Source organism: Yamadazyma tenuis, chromosome 4 (genome assembly GCF_029203305.1).
Source record: "Yamadazyma tenuis chromosome 4, complete sequence".
Classification (NCBI taxonomy): Eukaryota; Fungi; Ascomycota; class Pichiomycetes; order Serinales; family Debaryomycetaceae; genus Yamadazyma; species Yamadazyma tenuis.
Window position 1 is genome coordinate 54,102 of NC_089464.1, and position 19,896 is coordinate 73,997.

Consider the following 19,896-nt stretch of genomic DNA (forward strand, 5'->3'; position numbering starts at 1 on the left):
ATCTGCTGCCAATATGGATGATTTTTGAGTGGAAAAAGAAGAATATTAGCTCAACTTCAATGAGAATATAATACAAACAATGGGTTAGACCACCCCAACACTTGTTTTAGAATGTAAAACATTTATTTCCTAATAGCAGGTCCTCTAGTCTAAGCCAAATGGCTGCAAAAAATGCGCACCGTCAGCCAACATACAAATATCAATTCTAAAATACAGATTATACTACCATTATACATATCTAAGTCGAGTTGTAAAGACCTCCAGAGAAGGCCAAACTCCAGGTTCTACTCTGTCCGTTGTCCAAGTAGGTCGACAGGAAGTCGTCGGACGAAAAGAACTTGTACGACGATTCAGGGTCGAATAACGCCTGGTTAAGACGAAGAATACCTGCCCATCCATCAGTCAAACTGTCAACAAAACTAGCAATGGTTTCTTCCCATTCCTGCTTGACATATTCTTCTCCTCTGATGGAAGCAGCACCGGCATCCATTGGGAGCATATGAATTCCATGCACATATTGTGGGTACTCGTCGCCATCTCCAAAGAAAGTAGTGAAAGCAATCTTGTTATCGTACAAAATACCAGTAACCTTATTGGGGACCATTTCAGATGGAGCCACATCATTGTCGTCGGAGTAGTAGAAGTACTTGTTCATGGCTCTGTTCATAACTGATAACATCAAGTCACCTCTACCTTCCATGGACGAGTCTCCAATGACACTTCCCCATAACTTCATTCCGTATGAGAAGTGGTAGTCTTCCGACGTTGATTCCTCGTTACGTCCGTCTCCGCTGGCAAACAAACCGGCTGCCCATGAGTGGCCGGCAAACCAGTCAAACATTCTGGATACTGGGAAGTAAGTGTCGTCCTCAGAGGGGTTGGCAACGTCTCTGATTAAACTGTTGACCCAGTCCTTGTTATCGTCTGCCCAAGAACCTCCCAATTGTTTGTCTACGTACCCTACCACGGCTGCAGCATGGACAAAGTACCCATAGTGGAAGTGGTGATCATTGTAGTATCCCGAACCAAAGTCAGCACCGGTATCTCCACTCTGAGACGCAGAAGAAGTCACACCACCAAACTTGGTGTCGTAGATCAAAGGATAGTATTGAGTGTTCTTGGTGAACACTTTGAAAGCGGTTTTCAAGTCCAGTAAAATGTCCTTGGCTGAGTCGGTGTCTCCAATGATATCATGTACCACCAATAAAATATTGGCGTACTTGTCAATCACCTTACCTGAATAGTAATTGGAGTTCATTCCAGAGACGGTCAGGCTGATATCAACATCCAACTCCAGTGAGGCCGCTTCGGCCAATAAACTCAACTGGTCGGAGGTGTAGCTCAAGTCGGCTGTCATGACGGGAGCCCATGGCAAAAATCCAACATCAGCGTTGAGAGTCTCAGATAAACTGATTTCGTTGGCCAACAAGGCAGTCATATTACCCTTGGTCGTGGAGGCCAAGGTGATGGGAGTCAAGGCCGACGAGGAGGTGCTGGTGAGCGACTCGACATGGTGAGGCAACGCAAACACAATGGTGTTTCCAGATGAGGAAGAACCCTTGGTGGTGTACTTGAAAGAATAGTCAGCAGAAGAACCAGAAGAAGATCCTGAAACCTCGGCCGAAACCGGATACTTACCAGCCGCTTCATCGTAGTAGCCGTCGTGTGCAGAAGCGGGAGCGACTGCCATTTGGATGATCAAACCGTCGACGGACTTGGATCCCTGAACGTGGAAGGAGTCGGTGGTATCCAAGAAGAAGTCGCTGTCGGCTTTTGGAAGAATCGCATACACGAGGTATTCGTAGCTGTTGGTCAAGGTCACTCTGTACTTCAAGACCTTAGAGTCCAAAGAGCTTGAAGTCTCTTTAGTAACGGTGGAAATCCCGTAAAGTGTGTTCAACTCGGCAGTTAAGCTTCCGTGGTAGATAGCGGTGACAAAACCCATACCTTGCACAACAGGGATCTCGATGTAATCGTCACCAACACTGCTGGCTGCTGACAATTGGATGGTGGCAGACATGGACTTCATGTCCACCACACTCATATAGTTGTTAGACTTGGTGAGATCGGTTGCAGAGATGAGTAATTCGGCGTTGTTGGTGGGGTTGTAGGCGTAGGTGTCACCGTCCGTGTTTGAACTCTTAGGACCCAAAACTCTTTTACTGGGGTCGGTGTGTTGTACACCAATACCGTAGTAGTCCACCTTCTTCCAGTACAATCCGTATGGGTAAGACCAAATCATGTCGGTTTGGTCGTCCAAGAACAAGTTAACGTAGAACTTGTTCGTTTGGTAGGGTACTCCGTCATTATCGACGCCGGAAGGAATGGAAAGTGGAAGTTCGTCTCTTTCAAACACTGAGGGTGGAGAGTCGCTGGAAATGGCTGCAAATAAATCCGCGCTCGAAGCGAGTTTTGAGCCTGAAGACGGAGCAGACGAGGAAACTGAGCTGGAGCTTGAGGAAGATGACTTGGAGCTTGAGGCAGATGATTTGGAACTTGAAGATGATGATTTGGAGGTCGAGGTCGCCGAAGTAACAGACAAAGTAACCACCACTGAAGAAGACAAGATCTCTGAAACCGAAACGGTAGAAGAAGCCAAAGTAGCACTTGAAGAAGACGCAATTTCACTGGAGGAGCCGTTGGAGTAGAATACCTGCTTACCAACATAGCTGGATGCCAGGGCCAAGATACTTGAGGAGGTTTCGCTACCAATTCTTAAGTCAATGGTGCTCGGACCCGAAGTAGCTGTGGATGGAGCATCAGAAGTCACTTGACCCGAGGAGTCACTGGCCAAAGAAGAATCAGAAGACACTGGATATACTGGGTCAGTGGAGAAAGAAGCAGCCTTAATGGTCTTGTCGCCGGCACTGCTGGAACCAGAGTCTTCAACAGTGATTTTTCTCTTTGTTCCAGTGGCTGGAACCACGGACTGAGAAGTTACAGGGTTTCTCAAGGTGGTGGCTACTGACCGGAACTTGGAACTTTCTTTGTAGGTGCTGGAAGGAGTGGCAGTTGCCGAAAACACAGTGGTGGTAGTAGTTTGGGCGGTTCTGGTGATCTGAGTATACACATTGGAAGTATCAGTCACAGTTTCGTACTCGAAGATAGTGGATCTTCCTTTGGATCCCTTGGACTTTTTGGGTTCCTTGCCTGCTTCGGTACTGGCCAGAGGAGACTGTTTGACGGCTTTGGGGCCGGCAGTGGTGAACACAACGGGACCAGTGGTGGTGTAAACCGAACTGCCAGAACTAACAGTATACTCGATGTCGGAAGTGGTTAAGTAGGTTTGGGGAGATGTGGGAATAGCTTCAGCGTATGAAGGTGCTGCATTTCCACCTTCGTCTACTCCATCAACAAACACGATTCTAATACCATGGTCAATGCCATCAGGTTGAGCAGCCAAAGCCGTTTCAATCACATCCATGAACCACTGAGGAGTCACATAATTGGTTTCAGTAATGGTGGTTACTTCTTCGTCGGCACAAGCCGGACCAAGCATAAGCATGCTTGCAAGTAACCCATAGAGCACTTTTTTCCCGTACATTTGTGTTGAAAAGGATAGACTAAGTTGGAGTAGAAGGGAGTGTAAAAGGAATGAATGTGGTGTGGATTGGGAAAAATATTATACGGAAGTCTCCTATAAATAAGATCGTCACGAAGCAGGCGAACCAGCATTGCCCATGAACCACAGCCTTAAGTGGTCGGACGTTAGCCCCATTACAATGATATTTTCTCGGACAGATGCTGGCACAGATAATTTTTCGCAACAATAGCCTTTGTGCAGCAGCCAGCCATTTAAATTGTACAGGCATGAACAATGCCCATTTAGCAATTGCGACCCCCAAAGAAGCATCGGGCCAGTAATTTATGTCGTTGGAACCTGTACGTCCGGTAATAACGAAAGTTACAATGTTTTGGGTCATCGGTAACTGAGATTGATTAAGCGGGCTCGTAGCGAGGTCGCAACCGGGAAACCCAACATTTAGGTGCTGTGTTTTTATTTGGGGGGCTCTACGCCTTACTTTGACGCACGGGCGGGTCAGTTAGACTACTTGCATCGTGGTACGTACTATAACTGCCTACTTGAGAAGTCCACGGTGTGTTTGTTGTTGTGTAGGAAATAATATTGCACAAAATAGCATTATTTTCTAGCACTTCCAAATTGGGCTAGCGCGGAATCCATGGAGATAAGGTAGCGTCTCCTATATCGAGTCTTGCCTTACACAGTAGGGGCTTTAGTATACACCCAGAGTTTCGGTATTGTTTCGGTATTCACCCAAGGGTTTCGGTATATACCCAGCCTTTCAGTATATACCCAGCCTTTCAGTATATACCCAGCCTTTCAGTATTTACCTAGAGTGTATTTACTCACCAGTTTCCAGTTTCCAGGTTCCAATCTTACTCTGCGCGTACTTGCTCGCTCCTCAAAATCAGGTTTAATAATATGGTACAAGCCAATATCGTGGTAGTGGGCGCGGGCGTCAGTGGCCTCACGACGGCTGTCGAATTAAAGAAACTGCATCCGCTGTACGACATCACTATTGTGCTGAGCCACTTGCCAGGAGACATTTCGCCCGATTTCACGTCTCCTTTTGCGGGAGCCAACTGGCATTCGTTTGCCACAATCGAGGATAAACGCCTTCAAACCTACGATTTGGAGGGGTACAAGAGATTGGTTCAGTTGGCCGAAACCGACCCCAAATCGGGCATTTGGGCCAACGACTCCTACTGTTTTTATAGCCAATCTGCGGTTGAAGAGATGGGAAACAAAAAACCCGATCCCTGGTACAAACACAAAGTCGAAAACTACCAGACCATTCCGCCCGAGCAACTTTTACCGGGCACTGCACACGGGTACCGGTTCAAGGGAGTAGTTATCACGGTTCCAATATACCTCAACTATTTGTTGCAAAAAGCACTTGAGATGGGAATTGCCATCAAAAGAGTCTCAGCCTTGAAGGAAATTGGTAGTGCCCGCCAGTTACACTCCTCTGGGAAAAGGGCTGACGTGGTGGTCAATTGCACCGGGTTGCTTGCAAAAAATATTAAAGGGTACCGAGACCCAAACAGACAGTACCCAGTATTGGGACAGGTTTTGCACGTCCGGAACAATGCCCGAACAGAGTTTGCCGTCGATGGAGTGGATCCATCACGACCAGATGAGTCGCTCTATATCTTTCCTCGAAAGGAGGGTGGATCTATCATTGGAGGGTGTCACCGAGAAAACTTTGACTCAACTGATGAGGATAAGGAGTTGACCAAACGGCTCATTGACCGGGCTATTAAGTACGCTCCCGAGCTTATAGACCGTTCCTTCAAAAACAATCCAGAATTTATGGACATTATTACCGTAGGTGTGGGACAACGACCTTTCAGAGACGGAGGGGTGCGGGTAGAGCAGGACCCAGACCTTCACTGGTTGGTCCATAACTATGGAGCTGGTGCTGGGGGGTATCAGGGAAGTTATGGGTTCAGCTCTGAGGCTGTGAGACTTGTGAGAATGGCAGCAGAGCTGATCCATTCCAAGATTTAGAGACTATGGGTGAAGTTGTATTGTCTTTTTATAGTAGTAGTAGAAGTGTACGAGTTCTGACCCATACACTTCTCTATGGTATAGTATCTAAATTGACTAATTGCACACCTGGCGAATCAAAACGTCGAATATCTTTCTGCCAACCTGTTTGGCATATTTCTTCTGGTGGTCTTTATCTGTCTGGTTGGAGATGAACTCGGATGCCTTGTTCTGCTTGGCATTCAAGGGCGTGGGCTTATCTTTATAGTCATGGGTCTTGATCTGAATGTCTTTGTAGCCTTGTTGGGCCTCGAGAAACCCAAGGTTTTGTGGATGTTCAGGGATGGACATGTGAATAGCTCGGTAAACTTTGCAATTGCTGTTTCATTATCTTTTCGCATCCTCGTGTGCGATGCTGCATATAGCCAGGTGTCTACTAGAATTATAATTGAGTATTTAGAGCCGGAGAAAAACGGGTATTTGTTTCTTGAGGTGGTTGGGTTGGGTCTGGAGTGTTTTTTTTACCAGAAGCAACCCTCCAGCCGTGTATATTTGAGTGTTAATAGAGACATATTGTTCCTGGTTCTCGCACGAGATTTGATAATAAACAGTGCGAAAAGAGCGAAAAGTTTTTCTGGCCAACCAAACCATGAGAGCTTCAAGTGTGTTAAACCTCCAGGCCTCTGCCACCGCCAACTTGAGACGGCCTTGGCAAACGTTTAGAGATGGTCAAATATGGTATGGTCTCACAAAGCTGGGTTCGAAGAGACAGGCTTTGACCACCAAGCAAGGGAACAAGAACTACTACAAAGGTACCAGATCTTCAGGTATTGGAAAATTGAATAACGCAGGAAATTATATGGTAGACTGGACCAAAGTCAGAACTTACGTGGTTCCTGCTGACATATCTTCTGTCAGCTTCAAGCCGTTAGTTTCTCCCAACTCTCCCCAGCTTGAACAAAGATATGTTGGATATGCTGATGGACCTAAAGATGGAGAGCTTGCATGGAAGAATGTGGTGGACTTCATTGAGTACGGAGAGAACTACGATGTTCAAGACATAGAGGAAAATGAGTATAAGGAGGAATATGTTAACCCTAAGATAGTTCAAAGTCAGATAGAACTTCCTGAAGGTATTAAACAGTAGTTATGGTAATGCTGATAATTGTACATAGTAATATATCTTGACATTGGATGAAGAGGTATGTCTGCTGGATTTGAGTATTGAGTTGAAGAGTCAAGTTTGGTAGAGAGTTTAGACTTCCGGGGTACTGGTGACTTAACCGGCAAAAATCCCCCCGATATCGCTGGTCCAGGTGATTGTTCAGCTTAGAGAGGTTTGGGTAGGCAGCCGATTTTGCACCCCCCCCCTTGAGAACCACATTTCAACTCTCAGGTAAACTCAGCTTTCACCCAAAAGAACCGGTCGCGCTAAGGGCCACCCTACCCTCGAAATTGCCTCTACGCGTACTTCTTCGCGCACTTCTCGCGCACTTCCACACCCACATTCCCAACCATGTCTTCTCCTCCACCAGACTCACAAGGCAGAATGAACGATACCCCCACCACCACGCCCCCGGCACCCACATCAGATATAGAGTCACCTGCCCCCGAACCCCAACAAATGGACCTTGACCCCAAATCAGACCTGGATGACGATTCTGCTTCCATTTCCTTACCTTTATCCAAAATCAAACGAATCTTCAAAATGGACCCAGACTACAGTGGGGCATCTCAGTCGGCCGTGTTTGCCACTGGTGCTGCCACAGAGCTCTTTGTCCAGTATATCACCGAACAGGCGTCGTTGTTGGCCAAAATCGATAAGAGAAAAAAAATACTTTATAAAGACTTTAGTACAGCCGTGACATCTCAAGACTCATTGAACTTCCTTTCTGACACCATTCCCAAAACAGTGCCACTTCGAGCAGTTCTTCAAGATCAGGGAACGGTGGAGCACGAAATCACTCCACAAACGGCTCCAACTCCAACGCCAGAACAAACTGATCGGGTTGAACTTCCTCCGACTCGCAGAATCGATATAACGTCAATGCTTCCCGTTGTATCAGGACCTCCTCCAGTACAGCAGCAGTCTACTTCTCCTCCGGTTAACAAGCCTTCTATCAACAGTTTGATATCGAACGACTCGCCTAGCAATTCCGACGATGTGATTATGATAGATTAATGTGGTTGAGTAGAATTATGGTAGAGTGGTACAGAAATGGTATATTAATTTACGACCAGGATGTGTACTTTGGTGTTGGTGTCGAGATTCATTGTATGCTGGGAGCCTGGGCCCCTTTGTATGGGTCTTGCGCTTCTCGTCATTAATATTAGTGTACATGTACATCCTGGTTTCGAATCACCCACGCTATGTTTCGCGCCTGTGGACCCAAGCTCACACCGTCTGTCCCTATCGCCATAGCGATTCTCATGATCTGTATGGCCATGCCAATAGGCACAGATCGTTCATAGTTATTCAACCCCGTAACGAGATACCCACACAACGCCTTAAGAAGCCTCACGTTTGTAGACCGTTTGAACCTATCGATTTTCACCACCTCGCTGGTGTGCCGGCTCGGGGAAAACCGTTGAAGCAACATCCGACACAGGTCCAAAAATCTCTCACTGAAAAAGGTATCTTTTTGCAACCGATCTGTTTCCAACATCAAGGTGAGAAACTCGAGTCCTTTAATGGCCGCTTCTTCGGAATACTGTCCCTGGTGTGGGAACAATGCCAAAATGTCGCTCCAATGATCAGCGGCAAGTGGTAACGTCAAAGAATAGTTGGTGCTGAGAATTGGGTATATGTCAATGAGAATCTTGAGAAGCTGAATCTTCAACACATCAGATGGGTGTGAGAGGAGCCGAAGTCCATAGATAAATACTCGCTGCACAATGAAATATATGTTCTTAGGAACCATACTCGTCCATATTTCCTCTTTTTCCGGTGGGTTTTCGTCTACTTCTTTGTCTTGTTCCTGCAACTGACTGAATGGAGCGTCTTGAGACCGATGAAAGTACTCCTTTTCTCTATCGTATCCCTCAAACGGATCCAAAACCTTCCTCGACTCATCAACCAACGCTCTTGCCTCTTCGATACTTGTCATCCCCCAAGGCTTATATAAGGAATGGTGATAATCGAGTTTCCTCAAATACCTGTCAGGAATGTACTGCTGTTTGATCTGTGCAACTAACTCACCAAACACAATGAAGAACCCTTCAACCAATATAGCGTACCCGTGGTACGAGTCTATCAAGATGAAAATCTGAGAAAGAATGTCACTTAGTTGGTTGGTCAATAGTAACTTCAATCCTGACACCTTCAAGATGATCAAAAGAATTCCCGGAAGTGCAGGAGTCAAAGCTCCTGGCAGGGTCAACTTTAGACTCACAGCATCTACCAAGTATTCCAGGTTGTCGAGAACCAACTCGGTAAGCGAGTCACCATAATAGTTTTTTGCAATCAAAGACACAGTATTTTTCGCATGCAGCTGGATAACCGTATTCGAGTTGAACGTCAATGCCTCAAACAAAGGAAACAAATACTCGATCAAAAAGTGTTCTTTGAACTCGTCTTTGGGAAGATAACTGGATAGAACCCCAAGCGAATCGAGGGCAACGGCGTAAGATTTTTCGTTCATTTTGTTCTGGAGCATTTCTTCTTTGGACGTTGAAACTATAGTCAAATCCTCCAAAAAAGGTGCCAAATCTTCGATGAGCTCCTGCGACTGGTTCACTATCAAGTAAGCCATTTCCTCTGTTTCGTCTGCCGGTTCGTCTTGTTTCTCAGTGTCACCAAGAACAAGGAATTCGTCTATATCAAACTTCTCGCTCTTCATATTCTGTACAAGCTGGTTTGCAAGCCACAACGAGATGCCTCTGTCCATATGTGAAGTATCTCCCGAAATCAATGTTTCAAGAGTTAAAAGCCTGTCAGTACTTATACCGTTAAGAAACGATAGAAAGTCACTCAAAGCAGTTTCCACTTGTGAACTGAAATTATCTTCAAAGTAACATAACGACAGCATCTCTTGTGGACCTGACAAAGTCCACATTTGAGACAAGTGAAGCAAGTCCGATACTACTTCTTTCTTCGACACTGGCAGCCTTCTATTGTCCAAGGGCTTCAAGTTGTTGGCATTCACATATGGAGGAAGTTGAACATTATCGAGCTTATTGTCATTTTCAAAAGGTTCGGTGTCTCCAGTATACGACTTGAAAAAATCCTTTTTGTCTCCCCGTGACATCTGAGCTCCGGTGAATACAGACACGTCTACAAGGGAACCCTTGAGTTTGACTATCTGTCTCTGTATCAATTGTTGCACTTGAGGTGGATCCAACTTCTTAAGCAATAAGAAATGGAATCTGAGCGACACAAAAAATTGAAGAATCCGGTCTTCAGACGTCGACTTCATCACCCCCACCATCTTGTTGTCTATGAGGTCTTCCAACTTGAGGGTCAAAAGCTTGCCTGGAAGGTCAGATGCCTTATGGAGAATCGCATACTCAATATACGCTATTATCTCCGTCAAAACTTGAGTTTGGGATTCCTGATCCAATGGTCCTATGTCGGGGTAGCACCTAGAATACGATACCAAACATAAAACGTCGATATTCAAGGCAAACAACTCGTCAAAAAGTGACCAGAAACAGTGGGTGTAGATGTCTCTGACAAAAAATACTATCGAGTCTCCAAGCTGCTGTTTCTGTCCCACCTTCCCCCTGTGTGCTTGGAACAACACTGACTTGAACAAGGTATTGAGAGAGAGTTTGAGCTTCTTGGACGTGGCCTTCAACCAGCTTTGGCTTGTGTGCTCATTTCCACTGTCCACGGAAACGTTAGCAGTGTAGTGAACTCGGTCAATTTCGTTTTCTTTTCCGTTCTCCCACTCGTGGTTCAAGCTGTCTGGAGTCAAGTCTCGTGTCTGTGGTTCGACGCCCAAAGTCTTGTCGTCAAACACTCGCACAACGAGTTTTCGCAAGAGGTCGACCACCTCAGTGATCGTAGACCAATGTAGCGTGGCCGAATCGGCCACAAATGCAATTAACGTCAGTACCACCCCCGGAAATATGTGTGTGAGTTTTTCTGTACCAATTCTGTGTACAAACAAGCGAGTCATGGCTTCTAAAAGCTGTTTTACAGTTTCCAGCTCTTCGAGCGAGCGAGGATTCGAAAAGCTCTTCAAAAGTGCCAAAAGCACCGATGATGTGTCTCCGAGAAGTGAAAGCCGTTTCATGTCATTTCCAGCGAAGTAGTCTCGGTCAACTCCTCGCACGAGCGCGGTGGTGGCAGCAGTGCATGCCATTCGAAACTCAGACAGCTTTGGCTGCAACATCACTTCTATATTGCCACCACTTCCCTTGATAAGATAGCACGTGACCGGGAAAAGCTGGTCCGCCAATGTGTCGGAAAACTGGCCATTGGGCACCCAGCAGTTATCGATAAGGAACGAGATGATGTGAAGGATGTTGGTGATAATCTGGTCTGAGAGAACCGATTGTTTTAGCAAATTCGACAATGGGAAGAACACATAGTCGGCGAAATTTGGAGCAAGAGTATAAGCATTACCACCACGCGTGTGGACGTGTTTGTGGTGGTAGAGCGTTTCCTGGAGTTGGGAAAGCGTGGATAATAGCTTATGTGATTGTGGATCAAACGAAGCTGCGGGCGCGAGACTCATAGCAGAAAGTGCCACACAAATGGATTTCACCTCGTGGAAAAGCGACGAGGATAGTAGTCGTGTGGTGTCTGGTTGGAGTGGGGGCAACAGCGGTACACCCAGGCGGCTTTGGTGGTTGGAAGCCATTTTTGGTGATAGTGGAGGACTGAGAAATACAGCGGCGCGCAGAAACTCTGGTCCCGGTCTGTTCGCGCGCAGTTATGTGAAAAATTCTCAACTGAAAAATTTTTACTTCAAAACCTCCTAACACATATACCATAAGTATGTTGACACCAATGAAAGGTCCTTACGAATGAGTTTCTTCAATCAAGCCCGACTTCAAAATCTTCCGGTCTTGGAATGGCTAGTCCTGAGCAGCCAGTCGCAGCTTAGTCTGTTGCGACCGGCACCTCCACGACAAGTTGTTACGAGGAGTTTACATTTCAACAACGTAAACGTCCCCCGAGACCCAGATACCTGGCTGCCGCTTCGACCCACCGCCCCGTGTGGTACCACTCATGAATCCGTACTTTGTACGGACACTCATGAGGACTTTTGATGAAGAAAATCATGTTACTAACCCTATCAGAATGACCAGAACTTCTGTTTTAGCCGACGCCTTAAATGCCATCAACAACGCTGAAAAAACCGGAAAGCGTCAGGTGTTGATCAGACCCTCCTCCAAAGTCATTGTCAAATTCTTGACGGTGATGCAAAAACACGGTATGTAACCATTAATTGAGTCAAAGACCTACCTAAAACCGGATTGATAACTGGATGGTTTGATCGGTGTTCAGTCCCTTTCTGTCTTTTAAGTATTCGGGATATCAACGTCAAGGAACTCTTCTTACACGGTGTGTGGCCAACTCCACCCGCAGACCGTTTATTTTCCTTCGACAGTCTTTGCACAAATAACTCAACAAACTTACTAACATTTGATAGGATACATTGGAGAATTCGAATACATTGACGACCACAGATCCGGAAAGATCGTGGTGCAGTTGAATGGGAGATTGAACAAGTGTGGTGTGATCAATCCTAGATTTAACGTGAAGATTGGAGACATCGAGAGATGGACGGACAACTTGTTACCCGCCAGACAATTTGGTTACGTGATTTTGACCACTTCCGCTGGTATCATGGACCACGAAGAGGCCAGAAGAAAGCACGTCTCTGGTAAGATCTTGGGATTTGTGTACTAGATATAATCAGTTTATAGTTAAAAGTTAGTTTTTGCATTCTTTCGCAGTCGCGAATCGACATTTCTCACGTCTTAATCTCACTCCCACCGATGCAAAAAGTTCGGTTTGTGGCCACCACCCTCTCGTGGACCCTACGAGCTGGCTGTGTCGCCCACTTCCTCCATGAATACGTCTACGAGTTCACCGAGACACGCGGAGAGTCGATGCTTCCTACTCTTCAAGCTCAACACGATTACGTCCACGCATTGAAAGGATACCGGTACGGACGAAATCTTGATATAGGTGATTGTATTGTCGCCACAAAGCCGTCAGAACCTACCCAACGTGTGTGTAAGCGTATCACTGGTATGCCTGGTGACATCGTGTTGGTGGACCCGTCATCGTCGTCGCCGCTTACCAATACTCCAAATGAGGTGATCCTCCACGATGGATTCAACAAGTACATAAAAGTCCCCGACGGTCACGTGTGGGTGACTGGTGATAACTTATGCCATTCGCTCGACTCACGGTCATACTCGTCGTTGCCGATGGCACTCATCAAGGGGAAGATCGTGGCGGCCAACTCGATGGATAAAGGTTTCATCGATGCCGCCGGTCGTTTAAGGTTTTGGAACTTCCGATGGATAACCAACACTTTTGAAAATGACTAGAAACAAGACAAGAGTAATGAAACTTAACGACATCGGTATATACTAATCTATACACTGGCATTTAGGCCTTTCCGATTTTTCTTAAGTAGCCCAAGAATCTGAAAGCCCTCGAACCCAGCACGAGCGCAGGGATTCCAAGCACAAAGCTGTGGAACAACGTCGTGAAAATCGAGGTGCCCAAGTAGTACCGCACAAACACCACCTCGAACCCCAATAAGGTGCTCAAAAACACCACATTATTGACGATTTGAGTACCTGGGGTACTCTTCACCAATCCGTACAAGTCCTGTCCAATCAGGGAGACCCACATACCCAACAATGCCACGAGCACCACCACGGCGGCCCCGGAAAATGCAATGGGGATCACTGCCAGAACGGTGCTGGGGTCTTGCCTGAAAATATGGTGGATTTCAGGCTTGATTCCAATTCTTTCGGCCTGCTTATAAGGTACCAACTCTTTGAGTGGTTCCAGTGGCACGAACTCACCCAAGCGTTTATACAAGTTTGTACTGGATCCGGAATCGGCCACAATCAAGTTGATGAAAATGGTGTCCAAGTTACGGATGCTCACAGGTATCTTGGAAGCAGTAGTAGACAATTTCAAAATCTTTTTATCCACGATGAATTTGGGGAAAAGGGTCACATCGAGTCCCTTGCCATCGCCTAAAGTGATGAGGGCCTGCTGGGGCTGTTTTGACACGTCGTTCAAATGAATTTCAAATTCAAGTTTGTCTTTGGTGGACTCGAGCAGAAGTTGCTTGAGTTCCAAGGTGGAGATTTCGCCCAAATGAAAGAAGTCCTTGTTGACCTTGACAGTGGCCTCTTTCAAGGAGATGGCCCAGGCTACGCTGAACACTGCAAACAATGCTGCCAATTGATGGAGTCTCATTGATGTTTGATGAAAAGTTGTTGGTTTTGACGTGTTCGAAGTTCGCACCGTGCGACTTGCGACTTGCGACTTGGCCGCTGGCTGCAAACGGACAACAGACTTTAAGAGAGTAGCTGTCCAAAGAGGCATTTGTAGATGGCGTGATCAGCTACTCGTCGGTGTAGCCGCCGGAGAGTACAATTGCAGTGGTGCAATAGATCCTTTTGCGGAAGTCGCTGCCGTCTTCTTGCGGACTGCTTACCACCTGAAACCCTTTGTTACTCTGAATTGAACCATCATATATGGGCTCAGAAGCAAGGACATTCCCGTTGTGTGAACTATTATCCTTGTACTTTCCGGCTTTGTGCACTTTGGTTTGGGACTTCTTTCTAGTTCTTCTCCTAAAGACCAGCCCCAATAGCCGTCCCATGCCCTTGATGCTTTGGGGCTTAAACGACAACAAGTGCACAATAACATGATACACTAGGTATGTAATACGATAGGTTATTTTCATGATAACACAAAATGTTCAAGTGGAAGCACTGGAAAAGAAATATATAGTCACAAAGATTATTGAGGAGGGAATTTTCTGGGAATAAGAGGGATATACCGACAGAAGTGGAAGTATTGTGAGATACAAGTGGTGTAATTCTGCTGGTGTTGTGAAGATGTTACTAACAAAAGATGTTATTTGTGGATTTTACTGAGGCTGGAGAATTAAGAGAACACCGAAGAGCACAAAAAAAAACTCCAAAGAACACCAAACACAGCATACACCCACTCCACCATGTTTTGAAACGCTCTGACACTCTCAAACAAACACGCGTCATATTCCTTTCACTACGAATCGTTCCTAGTGCTTGTCCCTTTCTGCCGTCGGCTCCCATCCTCGCCTCTCCCTCGCCAATTTTGCAGCTCTTCTGCGCGCGTCCATTTTCCATTACTTGACACATGAAGTTTTTAACCTCCAGATCTTTGATATACATAAGAACCATCTTCCTTTTCACAGGAGCGTTCTGGGTGTCAACCGACCCCAAGTCCCTCATTCACTCCAACTTTGTGTTACTTTTGGCCGAAGCCATGCAGTTGCCCATCATTCCAGTGGATAAAAAAAGCCCTCTGAACGGATTAATAGCCATGTTTATGACCATCACCGCCCTAAGCGACTTGATCCCATGTATGGCTGATAACGTTCAATACTTCGAGACGGTAGTGCCTACACGTTTGTTTGGCTTCTTCTGCTTGTGTGCCTACACATATTTGATCGAGGACAGAATATTCAGTAATAGCGTGGTATTTGTGTACTCGTTTTTGGAGATTTGGTTGAACCTCTTGATCTTCAACAACTTGCGGGACGAGAAGTATGTGCGGTTGAAGGAATACATCAACGAACACGGGGAGGAGATGCAGCAGGAGGCGTCTGAACACGTGAGAGTCATTGAAGATTAGGGAAGGAAGATTAGGGCAGAGAAGATGAGATGAGATTTTGGTGAAAGCTCGGTCGAGGCTGCTTCTACTCAGTTTACTTTGAGTTGAGCCTTACTGACTAGCTCTCTATTTAGTGTAAATATATCTATGGTTCTTAAGCCTACTCTGCTAGAAATTTCTGGATGGACCAGTCCACCGACTGGTCGACCTCGGTGAAGTCACTGAACGTCAACTTCAACACGTTGGTTCCCTTCTCGTTGAGGTTCAAGTTCTCTACCTTTTCATACCGTATAATCTTCAAGTGCAATATCAAGTTCACAAAGATCTCACTCGTCGTCAAGTCCACGTCAACTTTAAGGCACTTCTTGTTGACAGGGTTTTTGATGATCAAGTTGAACCTCGATATAGGCTTCTCGATCGACTTGATAAATGGGGTTTCAATTTTCGTCAAGTTTTTGATGTTCTCATACTTGCTGACAATAAACTCAAACTCCAACTTGTGTTTGTACTTCTCCATAGCTTCCGCCATGAGCGTGCTGAGCTTGTCCACGTATGCCTCGTGCTTGAAATGACCAATCAATGGCCGCAAAATCAACGGGTGGGAGTTGTTCTGTTTGAACTTGGTAAAACTCGTGGGAATCTTCTGCTTCAAATTCAAGTTGTACTTGAAGTACCCACACAACATGATCTTGAGGTAGTTCAAGATCAATTGGCACTTGAGATCGTTCTGCAGTGATTGCTCGTTGGCCGCGAGGTAGAGTCTGTCGGTATCGTCTTCGCTTGTTTCGTCGTACGATATTGTTTCAATTTCTATTATCTCGTTGTTCACCTCAATAATAATCTTGTCGGCAATTATCAGCACGTTGTAGTTGATAAGGGTGCGGGCTTCGCGTGTGAGCTGGAAGAATAGGTCCTCTTCAAAGATGAAAAACCGGGCTTTTTCAATATCGGTGATGAGCCTTCCTGCAGAATCGTCTTTGAAGTTGAACTCAAACTTCGATTGACCTGTCAACGTATACTCATCATCCACCTTACTGAGAATCTTCACCTTGACGTACTTGAATGTTTTATTTATGAGTTTGTTGTTGGACTCTAGCACTGGTGCAAACGTGAGTTCTCCAGTCTTGGGATTTCTGCGTAAAATGGCTATTCCTTTGTCATGATAACTTGAACCCGAGTCTCCGTACCCGTACTTCACACCTATAGACTTCGACTTGTCTGCCGGGTCTCTCATTTTGAGGAGAATCTCGTTGTTGCTCAACACTTTGTTAATCTGATTCCAATACACTTTCTCTTTTTGGCCCTGGAGCTGTAGTTCTTCTCTTTTGTTCAGAAAAAGTGACTTTATCTTGCTGAGAGACTCATACTTCCATCCCTGGCCAATTTTGTTCACGTTAACATCGTTCTTAGGGGCATTTTCTTCGGGTGTGAGTCTATCCGAACTAAAAGACCCCAACGGAACATTCTTTGCCAAGTGTGGAGAAATGGTCGACTTGGCGAGACTGGGCTTGGTTGCACTGAGAAGAAGGGACACAAGGTCGAGGGCCAACGATGTCTCGTTGAGAGCCAAATTGATGTTTTTGCTGAGGTTCATTTTGATATCGTGGATTTGGTCGAGTTCCGAAGAGTCATTTTCCTTCGTTTCTTCACCACCATCACTCGGACTGGTCTCAGTGGCGTCTTCTGTATCCACTGCATCTATACCAAACAGTAGTCCTTCGGACTCCTTCTGGAGACCTTCTTCTGTCAAGGAAAGGAAGCTTTTTCGTTCCAAGAGGATCTTGGGGATTATTTCTTCGACGGAGAAATCATCTCTAAAATGGGTGAATTAGTATATAATTGGAATCTTGAAGCTAGAGAATTAACATACTCGTTATGAAGGAACGGGTCTTTCGATCCATTGAACAATTCGTCCTCGACCTTGACTTGTATTATGTGGTGGTTCGACATGGCGAGTACAAATGCGAAAAATTAACAGAGGTCGCGGCATATGTGGAGGTTAGAAGTATATTTATATCATCAACAATATTCTACTTAATCCATGAAATCATCCAAGTCACCTTCTTCGATGGCCTTCAACAACTCGAACTCGTCCTCAAACGTTTCCAGGTTCTTGGTGTCGTCCTTTAAGTTTTCAGACGGATACCTCATGGATTTAACCGAATCGTTGTGCAAGCTCAAACAGAACTTGATTCTCTGATCAAACTCATCCTGGGGCAACTTGGTGGAGTAAATGTCCAACAACTCCTTGGACTGCATGAACCCCTTCTCATTGTTTATGGTGGCTTCTATAACGCCATCTCTGATGGCCTTAGCAACAATATACTCTGTCAGCTCTTCCGAATCCAAGTGCAACTTGATGCAAATGTCCTTCAAAGAAATCTTGGAGTATGACAAGGAAATAATTCTAATTCCAGTTTTGATGACGTTCTGGTGCAATCTGGAAATCAACGTGTAGTTGTCGTCCTTTACAAAATCGGCCTTGTACTTTTTCAACACCTGGTCAAACAACTTTAAATCACCAACCTTTACGGCCCTGGTCACCATGAAGTATGGCTCGAACTCATTAGTCTTGAATACCTTGAGTTCGGGTATGTCCCCCATCAAAAGCTCGATTATGATACTTAACTTGGTGGCACTTTGGATAAAGCCCACCGAAAACTTGGTCTGAGGAGCCTTTCTGATGGCTGTGATACAACATTCATTGGCCAACGAGTAGTTCAATTGAATGGCATGGATCCGGGCCACGTAGTAGTAGTACCGGGCCCCCAAAGACGTATTGGCATTCTCGGGGAATTCGGACTTTTCAATCAAGTTCAACGCCTGGTCGATGTCTTTGGTCAACAAGTAGTTTCTCAATAAAATGGTGACAATGGAAGCCACTGTCTCGGTGTCATGCCTCAAGGTGGCGGTCCTAAAGGCGTATAACAACTCAGGCCGGATCCAGTACAAGTCATTGGCAAGTTCTGTGGCTCTGGAGATGTAGAACCAGATCTTGGCGTAAATGAAATCCAACGACCGACGGTTGTATACCTTCATCAACAGTACCACATGGCGGTTGAAGCTTGAGAGCTTGTCGATCTGGTCAGAGTCCAAAAGATAGAGTTGTACCAACAAATGAAGATACAAGTCGATTTCAGGAAGCACTTCTGATTTTTTTGATTCCAGCTCTGGGATTGTCGAGGCATCGATGTACTCAAATATGTAGCTTTTCGACTCGATTGATCCGTATACGTTGGTGAGGACGGTGGATAACGAGGTTTCATCTTGTTTGAGTTTACGGCTCAAGGACCCCAACCCACGAAACAACTTGGTGATATACCGGTTGTCAAAGGTGGTGGCGACCTTCTGCAACAACAGGAATGACAGTTGGATGTCGGTGACCAAGTCCTCGATGTCATTGGCCTCGGGGGCTTTCATTTCGATATCTTTTGTGTCTGACATGTTCGGTGTTGAAACTTGCCACTGAAAGTTGAGAATGAAAACGCGAACTTGAGTGATACGACTTAACTGCGAACATGAGACGTTTCTGCCCCAGTTGTCTGCCATTCACCTCTTCACAATCATTTCCATTAACTATATAACTAACAAGCATATCCAAGGACCTCTTACCTTGACAAGTGGTGGCCTGGCACTCCTTCTATATTAACAACAAGAATTGGATTGGTTGGAGTTCAACGACTGCCCTCTCAAATTGACATTGGACTTGTTGTTTCCATTGGCACTGGAGTTATTGTTGTTGGTCATTTGAGCCTTGATCTGTCTGGCCATCGTGTAGAAAGCTTGTTCGACGTTGGTGGAAGATAAGGCAGATGTCTCCAAAAAGGGGATATCCAAAGCATCAGCAAACTCTTTGGCAGCCGTGTACTCCACAACCTTCTTATCAGACAAGTCGGCCTTGTTACCAACCAACAACTTCATGACTCCTCCAGTGGCATACCGATCGATTTCTTGTAACCATTGCTTGACGTTATTGAATGACTCTTGGTCAGTCACATCATATACAATGATGATACCATGGGCACCTCTATAGTATGAGGATGTGATGGTTCTGAACCGCTCTTGACCAGCGGTGTCCCAGATTTGTAACTTGATGGTTTTGCCATCCAATTCGATGGTTCTGATCTTAAAATCCACCCCAATGGTGGAAATGTAATCAGGAGTATAGGTGTCATCAGCAAATCTTAACAAAAGACAAGACTTTCCAACACCGGAGTCTCCGATCAACAATAACTTGAACAAGTAGTCGTATTCGTTATTCATTTCAACTGACAGGTTATTAACGCTTAAAGGGGAGATACGCGAGATAGATGAGGATTCAAACGGGGTGAATCAGCGGGTATAAGCTGGGGGTTTAGTGGTGGGGGTAGGCTTTGTGGGTGTATGGGATCGCGGACGCCGAATAGATAATCACTTGGGATTTGTGGTTACTGTTGTAACGTGTTCAGTTAATGGTGCTAACAGGTTTTAACAAACTCCCTGTGTTTTTTCTGTGAGCGAGCGAGGCACCAAAGAAATGCGGCGCCCGTGCACGACCCCTGAGTGCCGCTAGCATTCAGCAAATGTCTATTGTAAT

General features: G+C 45.7%; 13 protein-coding genes across 13 annotated transcripts; 6 read left to right on the forward strand and 7 right to left on the reverse strand. All coding sequences in view use genetic code 12, as the record gives it.

Moving 5' to 3' along the window:
• Nucleotides 1-238: 238 nt before the first annotated feature.
• ACF3 (glycoside hydrolase) lies at nt 239-3,544 on the reverse strand (the record flags this gene model as incomplete). Its single annotated transcript, XM_066158012.1, has 1 exon — nt 239-3,544. The coding sequence occupies one exon, from the start codon at nt 3,542-3,544 to the stop codon at nt 239-241; it is 3,306 nt and encodes a 1,101-aa protein (XP_066014109.1).
• Nucleotides 3,545-4,444: 900 nt separating this feature from the next.
• Nucleotides 4,445-5,533, forward strand: DAO1 (D-amino acid oxidase; the record flags this gene model as incomplete). The annotated part of the gene is made up of 1 exon (XM_006684815.1): nt 4,445-5,533. The coding sequence occupies one exon, from the start codon at nt 4,445-4,447 to the stop codon at nt 5,531-5,533; it is 1,089 nt and encodes a 362-aa protein (XP_006684878.1).
• A 96-nt stretch (nt 5,534-5,629) lies between these two features.
• On the reverse strand, nt 5,630-5,863 carry PSN45_003098 (uncharacterized protein; the record flags this gene model as incomplete). Its single annotated transcript, XM_006684587.1, has 1 exon — nt 5,630-5,863. The coding sequence occupies one exon, from the start codon at nt 5,861-5,863 to the stop codon at nt 5,630-5,632; it is 234 nt and encodes a 77-aa protein (XP_006684650.1).
• Nucleotides 5,864-6,161: 298 nt separating this feature from the next.
• Nucleotides 6,162-6,659, forward strand: MRPL27 (60S ribosomal protein L27, mitochondrial; the record flags this gene model as incomplete). The annotated part of the gene is made up of 1 exon (XM_006684586.1): nt 6,162-6,659. The coding sequence occupies one exon, from the start codon at nt 6,162-6,164 to the stop codon at nt 6,657-6,659; it is 498 nt and encodes a 165-aa protein (XP_006684649.1).
• A 369-nt stretch (nt 6,660-7,028) lies between these two features.
• Nucleotides 7,029-7,694, forward strand: PSN45_003100 (DNA-directed DNA polymerase; the record flags this gene model as incomplete). Its single annotated transcript, XM_006684585.1, has 1 exon — nt 7,029-7,694. One exon carries the CDS (start codon nt 7,029-7,031, stop codon nt 7,692-7,694), a length of 666 nt encoding a protein of 221 aa, XP_006684648.1.
• Nucleotides 7,695-7,842: 148 nt separating this feature from the next.
• On the reverse strand, nt 7,843-11,193 carry PSN45_003101 (uncharacterized protein; the record flags this gene model as incomplete). Its single annotated transcript, XM_006684584.2, has 1 exon — nt 7,843-11,193. The coding sequence occupies one exon, from the start codon at nt 11,191-11,193 to the stop codon at nt 7,843-7,845; it is 3,351 nt and encodes a 1,116-aa protein (XP_006684647.2).
• Nucleotides 11,194-11,762: 569 nt separating this feature from the next.
• Nucleotides 11,763-12,374, forward strand: RPS22_2 (40S ribosomal protein uS8; the record flags this gene model as incomplete). Its single annotated transcript, XM_006684813.1, has 2 exons — nt 11,763-11,895; nt 12,115-12,374. The coding sequence occupies 2 exons, from the start codon at nt 11,763-11,765 to the stop codon at nt 12,372-12,374; spliced, it is 393 nt and encodes a 130-aa protein (XP_006684876.1).
• An 89-nt stretch (nt 12,375-12,463) lies between these two features.
• IMP1 (Mitochondrial inner membrane peptidase complex subunit) lies at nt 12,464-13,024 on the forward strand (the record flags this gene model as incomplete). The annotated part of the gene is made up of 1 exon (XM_006684583.1): nt 12,464-13,024. The coding sequence occupies one exon, from the start codon at nt 12,464-12,466 to the stop codon at nt 13,022-13,024; it is 561 nt and encodes a 186-aa protein (XP_006684646.1).
• A 61-nt stretch (nt 13,025-13,085) lies between these two features.
• PSN45_003104 (uncharacterized protein) lies at nt 13,086-13,913 on the reverse strand (the record flags this gene model as incomplete). The annotated part of the gene is made up of 1 exon (XM_006684582.2): nt 13,086-13,913. One exon carries the CDS (start codon nt 13,911-13,913, stop codon nt 13,086-13,088), a length of 828 nt encoding a protein of 275 aa, XP_006684645.1.
• Nucleotides 13,914-14,843: 930 nt separating this feature from the next.
• On the forward strand, nt 14,844-15,341 carry PSN45_003105 (uncharacterized protein; the record flags this gene model as incomplete). Its single annotated transcript, XM_006684581.1, has 1 exon — nt 14,844-15,341. One exon carries the CDS (start codon nt 14,844-14,846, stop codon nt 15,339-15,341), a length of 498 nt encoding a protein of 165 aa, XP_006684644.1.
• Nucleotides 15,342-15,480: 139 nt separating this feature from the next.
• SRB4 (RNA polymerase II mediator complex subunit) lies at nt 15,481-17,270 on the reverse strand (the record flags this gene model as incomplete). The annotated part of the gene is made up of 2 exons (XM_006684580.2): nt 15,481-17,134; nt 17,191-17,270. The coding sequence occupies 2 exons, from the start codon at nt 17,268-17,270 to the stop codon at nt 15,481-15,483; spliced, it is 1,734 nt and encodes a 577-aa protein (XP_006684643.1).
• An 84-nt stretch (nt 17,271-17,354) lies between these two features.
• RPN3 (26S proteasome non-ATPase regulatory subunit) lies at nt 17,355-18,764 on the reverse strand (the record flags this gene model as incomplete). Its single annotated transcript, XM_006684579.2, has 1 exon — nt 17,355-18,764. The coding sequence occupies one exon, from the start codon at nt 18,762-18,764 to the stop codon at nt 17,355-17,357; it is 1,410 nt and encodes a 469-aa protein (XP_006684642.1).
• A 201-nt stretch (nt 18,765-18,965) lies between these two features.
• ypt1 (ras GTPase) lies at nt 18,966-19,583 on the reverse strand (the record flags this gene model as incomplete). Its single annotated transcript, XM_006684578.2, has 1 exon — nt 18,966-19,583. One exon carries the CDS (start codon nt 19,581-19,583, stop codon nt 18,966-18,968), a length of 618 nt encoding a protein of 205 aa, XP_006684641.1.
• Between the last annotated feature and the right edge of the window lie 313 nt (nt 19,584-19,896).